The following is a 17675-nucleotide window of genomic DNA, read 5'->3' as shown; positions in this document are numbered from 1 at the left end:
TTTCGTCCACTTTTCTTTCTCACGATTACCTTACATTTATTACTAAAAACATCCCCTATACTTTCCTTGGCATTATTGTCTGTTAGTTCTCATTAATATTGTGTATAACAAAGAAAACGAGCCCTTGAAATTAACACTTCTTTCCTTCATTCATAGCGAGGGTCTCGTTCTGGCAGGCTTGATGCTCTCAGGTAGTATGCGAGGGATTATTGGTCAGCTGCCAGCTCGTAATAAGTTCACGTGCTACGTGACGCCAACAGGCACAAAAAGAGTGTTCCACACTCGCCGTCATGGCTACTGGCGGCGCTGACTGACGCTCCCACGTTTAAATGCACACATATACCCTACAAAGTGGACGGGAGGATGGCCGCCGCGGTAGCTCAGTTGGTAGAGCATCGGACGCGTTATTCGAAGGTCGCAGGTTCGGTCCCTGCCCGCGGCAAGCTATCTTTTCGTCCACTTTTCTTTCTCACGATTACCTTACATTTATTACTAAAAACATCCCCTATACTTTCCTTGGCATTATTGTCTGTTAGTTCTCATTAATATTGTGTATAACAAAGAAAACGAGCCCTTGAAATTAACACTTCTTTCCTTCATTCATAGCGAGGGTCTCGTTCTGGCAGGCTTGATGCTCTCAGGTAGTATGCGAGGGATTATTGGTCAGCTGCCAGCTCGTAATAAGTTCACGTGCTACGTGACGCCAACAGGCACAAAAAGAGTGTTCCACACTCGCCGTCATGGCTACTGGCGGCGCTGACTGACGCTCCCACGTTTAAATGCACACATATACCCTACAAAGTGGACGGGAGGATGGCCGCCGCGGTAGCTCAGTTGGTAGAGCATCGGACGCGTTATTCGAAGGTCGCAGGTTCGGTCCCTGCCCGCGGCAAGCTATCTTTTCGTCCACTTTTCTTTCTCACGATTACCTTACATTTATTACTAAAAACATCCCCTATACTTTCCTTGGCATTATTGTCTGTTAGTTCTCATTAATATTGTGTATAACAAAGAAAACGAGCCCTTGAAATTAACACTTCTTTCCTTCAAAAATACAAAGCGAAATTCATGCGGACAATTCAGTGACTGCAAGTGAATCCTCCACAAGAAACCCGCTGCATGGGCAACTCGCTGTCGGCGAATTTTTCGCCAAGGTGTAACCATGTTCTTACTAGCGCCATACAGTTGAGGCCACGCTTTCCGTCGCTTTTTGTTTTAAAAAATGAAACGTGCTTTGATAAGACACCGATTAGATCTCGCAAAAGACATCCCAAGGCCCGCAACGGAGCTGGTCAACGAGGGCTCAGAAAATGCGCTTTCGAGATGCGTACAGCGGCGGAAACCTGCATGGTCTCTGTGGGCAAATGCTGAAGGTTTTTCGTTTGAAGGATACTAGTCGTATTGAAAGATTGTTCAATATAAAGTGTGTTTTCTGTACTGAGACTTCTCACTTTCTGAACAGACCTTGCAGAAGTCTGAAGTCTTAATATATCCTAAACCATTAAAAATAAAGAAAACCAGGCTGCTTGAAGGAATATATATGTAGGAATTATGAGATGAGGTTTGTTATTTTCATACAGAAGTATAAAAGTCAACAAAATATAAGCAGGGCAGTGCAGCATTATTAGGGAGACGCCGTTTTGACTTGACAATGACGCAAACTTAAGCGTAAAGCATTATTACGCTTCAGACCTGTCCTTACAGCGTTGGCTCTCTTTGCACAGCATTAGTGAAATATCCCGACGAAATAACAGGTCTAGTTGTGCGAGCAGTCCTACAGTTGACAAAGAAGTAGTATAAAGCACCGTGAAATCAGGACGAGCGAGGCAGACAGCGCGCCTTCTGCGGTTAGGGTTCCTGAGTTTATTTTGTGCTAGTTTATTAGCGCAACTGGTCACCTTGTGAAATACCTGAACGGGCAGCCCCCAGCGACCAATCTGCATGTATGGCGGCCGTCTCTTCAGCGTTACCAATTGACGTTGGGTGATTGCTATAGAGGGGTGGGGGTTGGGGGACGAACCACAATCGTGTCACAAATGGTTTAGCTTCTGTCGTATACACTACAATGCCCTTTGTTACCAGCTCCCACTGGTGACAGAACACAGCGTCAGCTGGCCTGCACTTTCAATCGTGGAGCAATATAAAGGTTATGCACACGTAGGTGAAGCACCTCATTAGTATTGAAGCCACTATAGCATTAATGTTACTTCAATGTCGCGTGGTAAATGTGCTGCATATAGTGCCCATTGATAATTTCAGTAAATAAAAGATTTTTTTTCTGAATTTCATGCTGAATACCAATGAGAGTTTTTTTTCTGAATGCAGTCGGCCCTGTACATACAAAGACTCCCTTGTATGCAGTTACAGCGCCCTCTTGCCTCACGAGGAGCGCAGTGGTCTATCGGACGTCCATAACAACGCCCTTGTTCGTGCCGCCGTTGTATTGCCTACACGGGCGACGTAAGTACGCAACAAATACTGCGGGCAGCACGCAACTTCGACCAGCAGAGAAGCGATGGCAGTGCCCGAGGGTGTTACTTCCACAGCGACGTCGACCGTTAGTGATGACAGGTGACAGCTCCCGTCGTGCTGTGGCCCAGGAAACATAAGAGCTAGGACCCGAGGGCGGCGCGGTGACGCGAGGTTGGTTACTTGGTCACGTACGGAAACGGCACGCATCTCTTGGTATGATCCTACAGCTACACAACCGCTGTCACCTGTTCACTCATACTTGATATTCACCACACTCTCGCCCTGCCCCTTTTTTATAATAAGGTGACTCGCTGCGAAGCCGAGATAAGCTGTCCTATGCAGACTTTGAAAATCCCGGAAGCGGCGGCTGCATTTTCGATGGAGGCGAGAATGTTTGAGGCCCGTGTACTTAGATTTAGGTGCACGTTAAAGAGCCTCAGGTAGTCGAAATTTCCGGAGCCCTCCACTAAGGCGTCTCTCATAATCATATCGTGGTTTTGGGACGTTAAACCTCAGATACATACACACTGCAGACTTTAAAATGAACCTGTTTTATGCGTACGAAACTGCCCTTCCTGTCGCTCACATCCTATCCTGTAGCTCTAATATACCACTGGTTACTTGCTCTACACATTACATCGCTTGCGCTGCTTCAGTTTTCCCACATAACCTCAATTACCAAACAACGGCGACCACTGCTCGCTCTCTAACCCGCACTCTTGCCTTCCTGGATCTTGATGAGACGCTTATAATATAACGTTTCATCTTTCGTTGCGCAACCCTCCACTTCTCGCGCTTCTGTATTACCTTCCAACTTTTCGCATCTTAATATTTTGGGACCGTTCTAATAGGTTTATAGAATGCTGTATGCAAAGTTAAGGAAAGCTGTCTGTCATGATGTGGAAATGCTTGCGATACACACTCCAACTTATTTTTATTTTTGTGGAGTCGTAATCGCAAAACGTTTCATTCGTAAATGGTTCTTTTCATTTGTCGGCCACCTTCGCTACTTTTATGTCTAAGATCAGCACTGGCAGAAATTAGTTGTTAGGTACAATTATACTGCAGGAGGCTTTTGTGCGTACAGGCCCTGGATTTCTTAATTGCCTTCAGAAACATTGCCTGCACAAATGTACATACGAGTGCACAGATTCTAAGTGTTTACTGCAATAAAAAACAAACAAGAACTAGAAACATCTATGAAGATTTCTCTCCTGTTGTGTTCTATAGGATATCTGTCAAAAAAAAAGAACAGACGAAACTGAAGCCACCCAAATGAGGTAACATCATTGTGACCCACAGGACTCATCACAATCACAAGCATACAATTACCGCAATATTTGCAGAGACCACTAAGCAACTTTGATGCAACCTATTTTTTATGTCATTTCCAGACTGCAACTCAATTCCTGAATGTCTTGTCGCGTAGATTCGTTACGCTAGAAAGACTCAATGATATTTCTAATCTTGTTAAACCTTTACCTAGCTTGGGACTTTATCGCAAATACAGCGCATGTATTATTTATTGCGTTTACGTAAATTTTCTTTGTCTACTATTTGGGTTGTTCATATGCTGCTGCAGCCTCCCCTGTCTAGGTCAAATAATTGGCTCGAACTATCTTGAAAAATTGCATAATAGATAATTCTCCTTTAGCTGCCAGGCCACGAAATACTACATTTTTTTCTAGATCTTGAAGTTGAACCCCTCATCTTTGCCATCTAATGCTTTCAAATAGTTGTTGAAAGTTATCGTCAAGATTATTGACAATCTCAGTAATCAGCATGGTATTGCTGATTACTGTTGATTACACGGGCTTAACTGCACACTTTTCTTCTTTTCACTCCTCTCTCTCTCTCTCATCTTTTTACACGCCTTCCCTAATCCCCCAGTGTAGGGTAGCCAAAAGGAAGTTTTTCTGGTTAACCTCCCTTCCTTCTGCCTTTATGCTTCGTTCCTTTCCTAAAGGGGCCATGAGACCCAATTTTCGATCATAATCTGTGTAATGCGAGTTACTCCTTGTGGCTTAACAAACATGCTAGTGAAATTTTAGCACATTTGGTCGAGCGCTTAATGTATATTTTAATATTTTTATAAGCACGCGAGCAGTTTGAGAATCGAGCCAAACTGGCGCGCTCCGAGCCCTGACGTAACAAGTTGCTTGCTGTGCATTCCGGCAAACGATTTTGTTTCGTTGTCAGCTGTGCGTGCAATCGAGCTACTTCACCTTTCTTCAGCTTGCCAGAGAAATTGAAGGATTGGCTGTGGCTGAAACTTTGGTTGAACACGACGGCTCCGCTTCGTGCAGCACATGACAACACCCACGCCGCAGCAAAATGGCGGTCGCCGGCGGTAGGCGGGATTTATAGCCGCCGACTCATAGGGCTTAGTTTTCACTAAAACACTCATTTACAGTCCCTTTTTCATATATGTATAGCCATAATAGAGCCTGTACGTCTATTTTGCGCTGACAACCACAAATTGCTGGGTGACATTGTCATGTCCCATTTAATAAATGTTAGCAAAAATTTAACAACGGAGCGTCTGTCTATGGCTAACAGGCGTTTACTAGCTATTACCAAGTCTATGTTCTTGTAATATAAAAATTCTATAACGACGTCGCCTTCACCTGAATTTTTCTGTATTAGAAACGCTTTTCGCTTCTAACCCACTCCCCTGAATAAATATACGGTGCTTGAGGGTATTTCTGGTAGATAAATAAATAATACTTGAAAATGTAATCGAAGTAAGCTAGGAATGGCTACTACTTCATCGTACCAATGGTGCATCGTTGCAGACGGCGGTAATTTCTTTAAAAAATTATTGAGCTATAGCTTTCTTCATTATTTTGTATTAACACTTACCTGGCACTTCGTTGGGCATATGCGTGCACATAATAGCTGACAAAATTCTTCTACCAAAACGTTAGTTATCTCCGGAAATGCATGCGTACATAGTGACACAAAATAGGGCGCTCCGAACTCTCGCTACGTATTCATTAGAAATAATCGTATGAGTCATTGTGCTTCTTCAGTGTGTTATGTGGTGTGTCATTTTATCTCATGCATAATTCTGTACAGTCTATACCCAGTTATCAGGGCTTTGGTAACAAATGTTATGAGCAATTATTCATACATTGCAATTAAAATTACAAAAACCATATTTTAGAGTGATTTCAAATCGCAATAAATTTCATGAAGTTAAGGTGGAAGGCCACTCAAAAAAATTTTTTTCGCACTAGCCAGCGTTGAAATAACTTTTCTTCAAAACAAGCATGTCTTATTTAACTTACCCAGCCATTTATAGTGCAAAATATTGATTATTTATTTTTGGGCGGTGACCTTTGTCAAAAATTGCCTTAAAAGTGGTAGTCACGCCAGCCGTGATAGATAAGTAACGGGTGGCTTAATTCAGTAAAGCTTTGGGATTTGTGTAACTAAAGGCTGGAGCTATGCAATGAACTAGGATAAATAATATGCAGCAAGTATAAAGGAAGTAATGTTAAAAAAAAACTAAAAAGACGGGGGAAAAAGAGCCAATTTAGACTGAACCTGTTTGGTAAATTAGCTGTGAATTTAAAAATATTCGACCAATTTCTTTTATTCTACTTCATTGCACAAATATATACGTTATAAACTATTATACAAAATTTCAATTCGAAGTACACACTGAGAAAAAATTTATGAAAGTTGGCGTCACATGACTTGGAGCAAATTTTTATTTTGAGAAAAACGCAAATATAGATTTGGGAGCTTGCAAGAGGTGTGCGTCCCCCCATGGCCGTTTTTAGAGATATAATAACAATTATAAACATAACGTTAGCTTTAATGACATCCTCTTATGTAACAGTCACAATAAAGTTTATCAAGTATTTTGAATATATCATTAATATAGATGCTTACTTTCGAAAAAACACAATGTGATTTCGGTTTCTCTTTACGAGCATGGGGTATGGAAAACTTGCTGTAACTTGCAAACTAATGATGATAGGAGGATAATTTTTGTTGCAACATATTTTTGAACGGTGGGGCGTGCACAAAAAACAAAAACCTAATAATCGACCTCGTGAAAAGAATTCGACTTTTGAAGGTGGCCTACCATCTTAAATATGGCGCAGATTTTGATATAATCGCTTTGAGAGTGATATGCGGGTCCGATACTAACTCCTACAAGGTTTCGGGGCCTGTTCAGCAGCATTATTAGTACCGTTTACTACATTTTACAGTCAGCAACTGTTACTTAAGCTACGGCTACTGACTGTAAGTACTAACAGGGCTGCAGCATATGTGACACTAGGTAGTAACCGGCAGTTAGTAACCATAAGAAAAATACTAATAGTATACCTCTTGTTCATGCAGTAGTAGATGAGGGGGTTGCACATGGCGTGCGACATGGCGAGCCAGTACATTGCCAGGTACACGTGCTGGATGTGGTCGAAGTAGACCACATGTGGGTTGTGCGACACGTACAGGAAGTACGCGTGGTACGGTAGCCAGCACACCGCGAACAGCAGCACCACGGTGAACAGCATCTTCACCACCTGCGAGGTCAGCAATGCAGAGGTTTAAGGCGCAATACGTGACTGTTAGGTATGAAAATAAGTATTCGAGCTGCCTGCGGAAGGAACATGGCTATCACATCCATTAAGAAGCAGTGCCTAAAGGTTGGTTGGTTGGCTGTTCCTCAGATACTCGGCGCAACCCCCACCGTGAGATCGGCCATGCATCGGACGATGCCTTGATTAGGAAATTAAATAACTAATTAATTATTTCAACAAATAAAACTAAGAAAAACGTCTGAGGAAAATATTTATAAATAAGCCATTGTGATCAAATAAGGAAACGTTAAAAAAAAACTGAATTTATTTACCCGTAGCATTCAACTTTTTTGTCTCTCTTAGGAAATTGCATACATCGTCGAAAACGCTCCTGTCGCAAAAACTAGTTCTGTAGAACCCCGCTGATACGTTTTCGAAGGAACAGTATGAAATAAACGTAAGAGCCGCGAGACGCAAGAGCCGAGAAACCGGAAAAACGAAAACATATTTAGTGTTCCAGAACAATATTTTATAGCTTACGCTTGTAAAAAACCGTGCAAGGTTGCCTGCTGCGAAAAGCATTTGGACAACCTGCAGCGTTACATGATTTTAATTAATATACCTACTGCCACCAAGGCCGGCACCTGGCAAGCGATCACTTTTGACGGGATGCATCGGCGTCTCCGTGCGATCGTATAGCACCGTTGGCATAGTGTCGGACAGCCGTGGCTCGTAGTAGACGGTCCAACGCGTCGCGAAAGTGAAAGTACCCCCAATAGCCATTATCGAAGAAAACGGCCCCTGCTCTACAAACTCCTAAACTTTGTCACTGGTGCACGTAGTGGCGCACTCAGCCAGGATCTGGTCAACGGATAAAACCGCGGAGCGCCGAACGGCGTCATCCACAGAAATGCAATCGACGTATGCGATTCTTTTGGTTCCAACAGTTGTAGGCGTGAAATAACTAAGCACACGCAACACGACCAGCGCGACGAGTCCGACAGCGAACCGCACGAACTCCTCTGACAAATAAGGATAATTATGAGTCCACGCCAACACAAGGGTGGAAACTAACGCCAATCTCGATGGCCTTACTTTTGCGAACGGTAAAACAAATTGAAAAGCAATTACGCCATAGACTCCATCTTTGCAATAAGAATATCAAAGGTTATGCTTTTGTTTGCGGCCACCGAATGTACGTTATAAGTGCCGCTTGCGATGCTGATGCGGCTAATGCCACGATCAAGCTAGGCCAAGCTGAATGAACAGTCAACATGGCTGATATCTTCCGTGGTCCCTCGGCTGGCTCGCAGCGCACTTCGCGACGTATCATGCGGGAACGGTCCCACAGCTGCGACGTAACAGCGGGGTTCCCGATACATTGGATCCATTGAGAACTACGCTGGGGCCAGCAGAAAAGGACGTAACAGCTGGGAAAATGCGGCATTGAGGAACCTAACAGCGGGATTCTACTGCAGGGTAGCACCTAATGAAAGAACCACCTCAGGTGACAAATTCAAGCCCACCGTTCGAAGAAGTTCTTGTAGTATTTTCCTTTGAATTGTAAATATTCCGCGTGTCAAAAAAGAAATCATCCAGAGATTCACTCTCATTGCAGTGAAGGCCTGACTATACCAGGCAGACCATACCTGTGAATGTAAAAGTTCAGTGGGGGGACTCGACATCACAGCCTTGTACTTGATGTTTGTTCCCTTCTAGAGGAGCGCAATGTATTCTTTCAATGATATTTTTATTGTGTGAAATCGGCTCAAAAGAAAGATTTGTCGAAGTTGTTGGACGTAGTAAGCTTTTCGAAACGCGCTGCTGTGACACACTCCGACGCCGGCAATACAGACAAAACTACACCATCCTGGGATGATACTGAGAGTGCATCCGCATATTCTTTGAGTATTACACCTTTGTGGCCAGGTACCCACACTGAATGAAAAGGACGTAAATGTACTGGAATCAGCTAAAAGAATGCATGTAAGGTACTTGAGAAATTAAGATCACTTAAGGAAGAACAGACCAAGAGGTAATCTGTTAGAATAACCGCTGCTCACAGATATTGCGGCAACGTGCGTAACGCTAGGTCGATTGCCAGCAACTGAACCTCGAGAGTAGATGTAAAGTCAGGTGACCGAATCGAGAAAGACTAATCTTGTGATAATGATGTGATTACCACACCTGCCTTCTCTTCACAAACGGAATCACCAGTCGCCATCCAGGCCCATAGCCAGGGGGGTGGGCCGAGCCCCCCCCCCCCGAAATTTTGATGACACATGGTGTTTTATCGAAAATATATCATGAAAATAGACCTTTTCCTCAAATAGTCAAGGCTATCAGCAAGTGCCCCCCCCCCCCCTCCGAAAAAAATTCCTGGCTACGGGCCTGTCGCCATCGCAATGTTTCTTTCTAGGTTGCCAAATTATCTTTGAAAATGTGATTTAGATATCGATGTGATATCTATTAAGAATTCTTGGGAAATAGATCATAAATTAATCCTGATTGCTTGTATAGTGATGAGCATAAGTACTTCACATAGGGGAACTTATAATGGATCAAAAGTCTCTGTGCAGAATGACTTGGGGGCAGGGCTGGGCAGAGATACTCGGAAAAGTACTCTGGAATACAGATATCGAAATACATGGACTGGAAGCCTAAAATACAGATACTGAGATACATTTGCCTTTAACGTAGCAGGATATTTCGGAGATACTTTCGCAATAAGACAAAAAGGTATTCCGGATTACATATACAGTAATACATATACTGGAAGGCTTTTTTTATTTCAAAGATGCTCATACTCCGCCAAGAAAGTTGCAGCGCATTGATACATTCAGTTCATTTATTTATTTATTACAGTACACTCACCGCCATTAAGACATTACAGAAGGGGGAGGGGAGCGCTAAAAAGTATATAATTAGTAATAATGACATGATTACACGTACCAATTGCAATAAAAAAGTACACTATTTCGCAGCAACAGTAACAAGTATTGGACACCGACATCGACATACTTGGTGAAAACAAAATGAGTCATGCTAGAAATAGCACAGTTTAAGGAAATCACTCGAATCACTAAAGAACGCCAGTGAACTGAGAAAAAGTATACATTTATTTTGCACATAAGATCTGCGTTGCTGAGAAGGTTGCTGTGCGAGCATCTGAAATAGGCTGTCTTCTAGACAGCGTCGGTTCGACCTCAGCACAAGATTCGCGAAAGAAGAAAAGTCTCTATACCACTGCAGACGAGCACAAATTCGTGTTATAATGAATAAATGCCGCCTTCATAGCCGGATATCCCTGCAGCGTGGCGATATCTCTTCTCTGGTTATCTAGATACCGAAACACTTCCGCCCTCACGTGGGTTGGTCTGACCGTTCAGAAGTCGAAGTCGCTCCCCATCTTCGGAATCCTCAGCCGTCTGGCCCGGTCGGCGCCTGATCAGACGGCTGAGGATTCCGCTGCATATATGAGCATGTCGTAATTCCCTGCGCGCAATGGAACCCAATACGTCAAAACTGCACAATTCAAACATTAGCTCCTTAAAATCACGTTTTTTGGGGGTGAAGGGCTTTAAGCCCTCTGAGTCGCTCCTGCTAGCTCTCTAAACAGACGTGGAAACAAGGACAGCTGCTCAGAGCGCCCCATTAGAAACTACAGCAAGCACTCGTCGCCTGCGCCGAAAGGGTCACTCTTCAATAAAGTTGTGCGGAGTTACCACTACGTGTTGCGGAGTTACCACTCCGGAATTGGAATGACTCGGGAATCATTCGACATTTTCGCGACCCCGGAATGGAATGGGGACAACGCTTTGAGGAAGGGAATGGGAATGGAATTAAGCGCATTTTGCACGGAATGGAATGGGAATGGAATTACGTCTTTTTCCAAAAATAGAGCACGTTTTCGTCTACGCGCTGTTTTTCAAACTTCAAACGTTAGTGAGTCAGACACTCGAAATGAACAATAAAGCAAAGAGGGCATTGTGGAGGAACGTATTTTCCTACATCCTTAATTGCTACTACCGTATATCATGCTCATATTAGCCATGTAGGCCTGAGTATACATGTTTTTTCGAAGTCGAACGCAACAACGCATTCTCTAGGTCCACCTTTAGTTAGCCAGAGCCAAGGGTAGGCCTGGTGTAAAAGTGTGAACGATCTGTGAATTTGTAAAAGAGAAACCGAGGCATAAGTTAGTGTACCTAAAAAACCTGCGCCTTGGTTCCCATTGATACCCCCACACGAAAGTGGCGAATACTCTATGCACAGCATAATCTTTATCTGAGGAGCAGTTTAGTACCTGACACACGTAAATAACCTTTGCGACAAGGAAGACATTGCATACCTGTGCAAGGCGAACACAGAAAGTTCTCGTCACCCCATCCATGCTTGCTTTACAAACGTGAGTGCTGACGAGCAGTGCGGCCCAGTGTTCCGTATTCGATGAAAAGGCACAAGGTACCCTAATGGTGCACTGTTCCAGTTAATACCAGCAGATCTAGAGGGTGTTGTTCCCCATCAACCAAATTTTAGTTTTCTCCATATTCACGACCCCTCCAGACGCGTGGCAAAACTGCTTAGTCTCTTGAACACTATAGCTTTGTCAGCATAAAAATACGCTATGTTGTCATTTTAGTATTAACACATTTAAGCTTAAAAACTAATAAAACATCACCATTCGTTCAAACATCCTGACCATGCAAATACTATAGGTAGTGGGAGAACTGCCCCTATGGGAATTACTAGGGCGGTTGTACTGAACGATATGTCACCGTCACCAAGCTATCCCTCGACCTTGGTAACGTGTTTTGCGTACTTTTGCAGTGCCTAATGCATCTGATGACATCGGCTTTATGAGGCGTTCAATCTTAACTCGATGACACTATCAAGATGTCTTTCCTACGTTGAGGAATTGCAGGAATGGAATTAAACTGCCCGGCCATCCCCGGAGTGGGAATCGGCTAAGTTTTTTCATTCCGAGGAATTGAAAGGAATGAAGTTGCGGCAAGTTCTGATTCCCGGGAATGGAACTGGAATGAAATGGAGGCCGTCATTCCGCAACACTGGTCAGCACCACAGACGCTACCAGCACCCATTCCAGTAAGCCGCAACAGGCGAAGTCAGCTCCGGCGGTGGGGAAGCCCGGTACCACAAAAGACCATTTCACGCTTGTAATCAATTAGGAACGCATCCTAATGAACTGGAGAGGTGGCTGAAAGGGCGACAAAAATAGCCATCTTCAAGTCACTTCCGCCGCGGCAACGGCAACTGCTTTTGGAAGTGCCGCCGCTTTGAGAAATGAATGCACGGGAAGCATTGCAAAGCCTTTGCTCCAAGGCGGCATCCGCGCGGGGAGTCCCGAAGGCTTGCCACCCGAAAAAAATTAGGCGTGCTGCATTGGCCTTGTGAGACAGCGACATTCGTCGGCAGAGGCCGGCAACACTGCCTCCGCGATTCTGTCGCCTCTGGTGTAGCACGCTTTACCACATGGGCCATGCCACACTTGAGGAGAACCATCGGCGCTTTTTCTGTCGGCGACCGGCGGAGCGCCTTTGCTTGTCTTGGCACAAAAATAAACAAAAAAACGTCATTCCGCCTTCGAAACACGCCTTAACACTTTTCCCACGAAAAAAATGTAACGAGATACCCGTGTCCTGCATAGTATCGCGATACAGACGATACATTGCAAAAGTATATTTCACTATTGAGACACAAATATCTTTCAAATATAACTTGATACAGAAATACAGATACTGAAAAGTATCTCTGAAATACTATCGCGATACTGCCAGCCCTGCTTGGGGGCAACCTAACCTAAACCACTCGTGGTTAAAAAATGAGGTCGGCTGGTTAACAAAAACATAATATGACCTTCTCTGGGATGACGTGTATATTTTTTAGAAAAGTTTGTACTGTTAGGGTGTGAAACTTATTAATAAGAGAAGTCGGGCGTGATTCTTCGTGTAAAATATTGTCTGCGAGAAATTTAGGAAGCCCAAGACATCAGCGTAATGCTTCACGTCCTAAAAACACCAGTGGCCGAACTCGGTAAGCAAGTGCGCCAGAAAACAAAATGCAGCCGAATTGTAATTCATAAATAGCACAAACATTAAACAATAACGGTCAAACGTTAAACAGTATCATTAAACAGTAACTGACATTTCGGGGAGACCACTAGTTTGCTTATATTTTGAGGAAGAAAAAGGGGACCGCGACCGATAAAATTTTCCACCATTTAAGCAACAGATTGCGTCAAAGTATTGTGGCAGGCCTAAATTCTGAAGCGAATTCATAAGTTTCATATGCTCCACACTGTCATAAGCTTTTGTCATATCCAAAGTAAGTAAAGCGGCATATTGTTTGTGATATCGAGCAAGTTGCATTATGCTTTCTAGGTCAACATGCACAGACCAAATGGAGCAGTCACGCCTGGATCCAATTAGACGTGGGCTCCATATCACTTTTTCCGACAACCAGCGATAATGTGCTGTCGATAGAATAACGATATTTGCACTGGGACACTTTGAACAGTTTTATTGATTGCAGTTTTACTGATATCCAGGGACAAGTTAATGCCCTAAAGCCACGTTTCTAGTCTATTCACACACGTTTGCCGACTTTGGTATAGCGTGTTTAACGTCTGCTGATGTAGCGAGACATGCGATTCATGATACTTGAAATACGAGCGCCTAACTTAAACAGGCACTTGGGAAAACCGGGACAAGCGCATACTACAAACTGTAAGTTTATTTGGGAAGCAATGACATATATATACCGTGAGATAAATGTTCCGTAACAGCATCCGAGAGCAGAGCACTACGATAACAATAAAAGCGATAAAAGTAAAAGTAAAGATAACTGCCACACCTCACCAAAGCCTGCGTTCCGCCGCAGAAAATAATTAGCCCCTGCGGCATGTGCCGGTTTCCAAGAACGTAAGCTTCTTATCTAACAGGACAATTGAGGGCTTACTTACACAAGACAGGCGATCGAGAGCCATGCTTGCAGCTTCAATATAGCGAATCTTCAAGCATAGTGCATCACCTGTCTTGTTTAAGTAAACCCTCCGTCGCCCTGTCAGATAATCAGCTCATGTTCTTGGAAAACGGCACACGCCGTGGCGGTAATCTGTTTTCTGCAAGGCAATGCAGGCTTTGGCAAGGTTTAACCGTCATCTTTATTAAATGTGAAGCCTTTCTTAGCGAACCTTAGCCACTTTGGGCGTTTTTATCCACGTGTCTATCTATCTATCTATCTATCTATCTATCTATCTATCTATCTATCTATCTATCTATCTATCTATCTATCTATCTATCTATCTATCTATCTATCCATCTATCTATCCATCTATCTATCTATCCATCTATCTAGCCGCCTAGGTCTGGGTGCTCTCAAGATCGACTCCTTAACTTGGTGTGGACCAAAATTGGCATGGGAGGGTAAGAGGATTTGACGAATATAATTGGCGGATCATGACATGAATAACGTGAAATTCCTCTCGAGTGTTTCGTCAAACCCTTACCTCCATACACGTGTGGCACATACCCGGTTACCACGGGCCGAGTTGTACAGCTGTGCGCCACAGGTGATTATCAGTTCTATCTACCCAGGAACAGCGAGAACAGACATTCGTAAATAAATGCGAGAGAGAGAAATGAACTTTATTTTTGACCAGGCTCTTGGTACTTGAGCCCTAAGGTGGGTGGCCTCCTTAGTCCAGGCAGCCATGGCTCGCTGCCGCCGCCCGAGCCCTGTTCACCAATCGTAGCTGGTTGTCAGGGTCTTGCGTCACCAGCAGAGCCTTCCACTGGTCTTCTAGTTCTTTCTCTATGTCTGCTCCTTCCTCTGCGTTTCCGCTTGGGGGTGATGACGGTGGTACGTCCGGATTGTTCGAGCAGTCCAGCACCAAGTGGCGCAGGGTGTTGCGCGTGTCCGGTGGGCAAAACTTGCAGTCCCGCCTGTAAGTCCCTGGATACATTGCGTGCATCAATGTTCCGTGCGGGTAAGTTCCGGCCTGGAGTCTTCTCCAGGTCACCGCTTGCTCTCTACTCAGACTCTTGTGTGCCGGCGGGTACCACTTCCTCTTCTTCCTGTAATGCGCCAAAATGTCTGAATACTTCTTCGGTATGCGTTCATCCTCGTTGTGACAGCCATCGGTACGTGTTCTCTGCGTGTCGGAGATGGCTCGGCGTGCATGATCTCGAGCCGCAGCGTGCGCCGCCTGGTTCCCCGCGAGAGACTCGTGTCCCGGTGTCCAGAGGATGGTGGTTTCTTCCACCTTCGTGCTCTTTAATACATGGAGTGCTGCCTTTCCGATCCTTCCGTTCATGTACCTTCTGCACGCTTCTTGCGAATCCGTGATCACGGTAGCCCGCGTCTTCTTGCATGTAGCGATGGCTAGGGCTATGCCAAACTCTTCCGCTGTGCTTGCATCCTTGGCACGTATGGATGTTGCTGTCAGTTCTTGACCGTTTTCGTCGACCACGCTGATTGCAAAACGGTCATTTGTAATGTAAGCCGCTGCGTCCGTGTACCTCACGTCTTCTTCATTGCTGTTGGTGCGTTTTAGTGTTTCCTTTAGCAGTTGTATCCTAGCGTGTCTTCTTCCCTTGTCGTACTCAGGATGCATGCTTCTTGGTATATTGCTTATGTATAGGTTGTTTCTGATCTCGTGCGGGATACGCTGAGGAACGTGCATGCCATCTTCGACTTGATAACCTACATCTTGAAGTAGGGCTCTACCCGTATTCGTCAGCTTCAGTCTCTCCAGCTGGTTGACATTGTGCGCTTCCACGAGCTCTTCCCATGTGTTGTGCACTCCAATTTTAAGCTAAATGCGAGAGTGTTAACAAAAACCGACATCGGCAGAGGTGAACCGACGCACGCAAAGATTAAAGATTAGGATCCCGGCAGGAATCGAAGCCATGCATTTTGCGTAGCAGTCAGGTATTGTACCACAGATCCATGCCAGGTCTACAAAGAGGCTTGTAAAAGCAGCCCATGCAGGCGTAATAGCGGTGCAACGTCATTGTTGTTGTAGTGCTGGCTATCTAATTTTATAAGAAAGCAATAAACATTATATATGTACTCCTGCGATACAGGTGTCATATCAGGTTAACGCCTATGGTTCCAGTCGTGGCTCCGCTTTTACAGCAGTCAAATAAACATTACACTTGTATTCCTATGATTCAGCAAGCTATATTGAAGCGTTGCTCTACTCTGGAGGAATACATTTACGAAAGTTATGGATGATATTCACGACACTGCGCCATAAAGTGCAGTTCGTTTCGGTATTACTGACGTATGTGCTGTAACGTGAGTGCTGATGTAATGTCACGCCATAAGTTATTTCAAACGCCAGTGTTGTCGACGTGCCTCGTAAGGCCACGATGTGCACACAACTACTACGCTTACAAAAACACGTCGATCCACCTCGTAACTCTTGGCTCAAAGCCATAAAATACAGCATAGGAACCTATTCATACAGCACCCGATTTCCATATGGCTGGGATCTGCCAAATATTCTTATTTTTATCGCTTGGATTATTATCGCTGTGTACTCCTCCCGGATGTTGTCGCGGAACATTTATCTATCACTGCCCTACAAATAAACTTTCAGTTGGTAGTATGCGCTTGCCCTGTCTCCTTAAAGGGCCCCTGCGACACAAATTAAGCATGTCGTTTTCAACGCTTGTTCTTCTACTGTGGGATCATTGTGAAAGTGGCATCACCGGAAACGAAGCCGTTATAATTTTATTTCACCAGACAAACTAAATTGATTTTGGACTACAGCGACACAGATCGGCTGTTTTTGTTATGGTAGTGACGTTTCATCACGTAGCAGTGACAACAAAGGCCATGCATTTTGATTGGCTTGACGCGACAAGTCATCTGGTGGCAGCTAGGCCATATTACTGAACGCTAAAAATACTAAAACCCTTTTTTTATGCTTTCTCACAAACAATTCACGTCTGTTTCCAACTGTTGTATTTTCAAAACAACGGACAGGACGCTAGGTGCGCTGTGGAAGTCGTGGGCATGGCAGTAAGCAAACGATACTCTTTTGCATTTTGCCTTTTGCGGCATCGGGCGATATCGGCCACACCGGCAGCTGCGAAATTCGCAAAGCTCAGTTCGGCCCAATGCTGTCAACGAAAAAAGAAAAATTCTAAACGCTTACCAACTGACGCCTTCCCCGTCATCGGGCGGTAGCGTTTCGTCCGGGCCCTCGGAGCCATCCTCGCGTTACGCGGGGCTCAGCGACACACCTTCAATTTACAGTGGCATGTCCGGATACAGCACTACGTGCGGGGCATTGCTACGCCGCAAGATCTCGCGCTCAAGGTTTGTTGGATCACCCAGACTCATAGTGTGCACCACACGACAAACCAGGGGACCGTCTGCTAGGCAACGCACGTGGTTCGTCGCAGCCATGGTTGCAACGCCGTCAAAGAGAGCGGTGGCAAGGCACTGTGTGAAGGCCACCATGAGACAAGGCTTCCTGTATGTCTCTATAACAGGCGCGTGGTCATTGGAAACGGCCTTTGACGTCAGCGGGAGAGTGAAATGCAAAAGAAAACGTTTCTTGTCGTCGTCTGCTTGAGTTTTGAACTTTGAAGACTAATAAGAGCATTTTTAATGCACCAATTTTCGTAATTCTTC

General features: G+C 44.6%; 1 protein-coding gene across 1 annotated transcript in view; it reads right to left on the bottom strand.

Annotated features, from left to right (window-relative positions):
* LOC119400519 (tachykinin-like peptides receptor 86C) overlaps nucleotides 1–12530 on the bottom strand; it is a 50872-nt gene extending 38342 nt beyond the window's left edge. The window contains exons 1-2 of the mRNA XM_049419014.1: nucleotides 12498–12530; nucleotides 6814–7010 (exon numbers count right to left, since the gene is read on the bottom strand). Of these exons, the coding sequence (XP_049274971.1) occupies nucleotides 6814–7010; nucleotides 12498–12530 (230 nt within the window). The remainder of the gene's footprint in view (nucleotides 1–6813; nucleotides 7011–12497) is intronic.
* Nucleotides 12531–17675: the final 5145 nt, after the last annotated feature.

Source organism: Rhipicephalus sanguineus, chromosome 1, assembly GCF_013339695.2.
Source record: "Rhipicephalus sanguineus isolate Rsan-2018 chromosome 1, BIME_Rsan_1.4, whole genome shotgun sequence".
In the NCBI taxonomy this organism is placed as follows: domain Eukaryota; kingdom Metazoa; phylum Arthropoda; class Arachnida; order Ixodida; family Ixodidae; genus Rhipicephalus; species Rhipicephalus sanguineus.
Note: the sequence above shows the minus strand (reverse complement) of the source record. Positions and strands in the feature narration are given on the sequence as shown.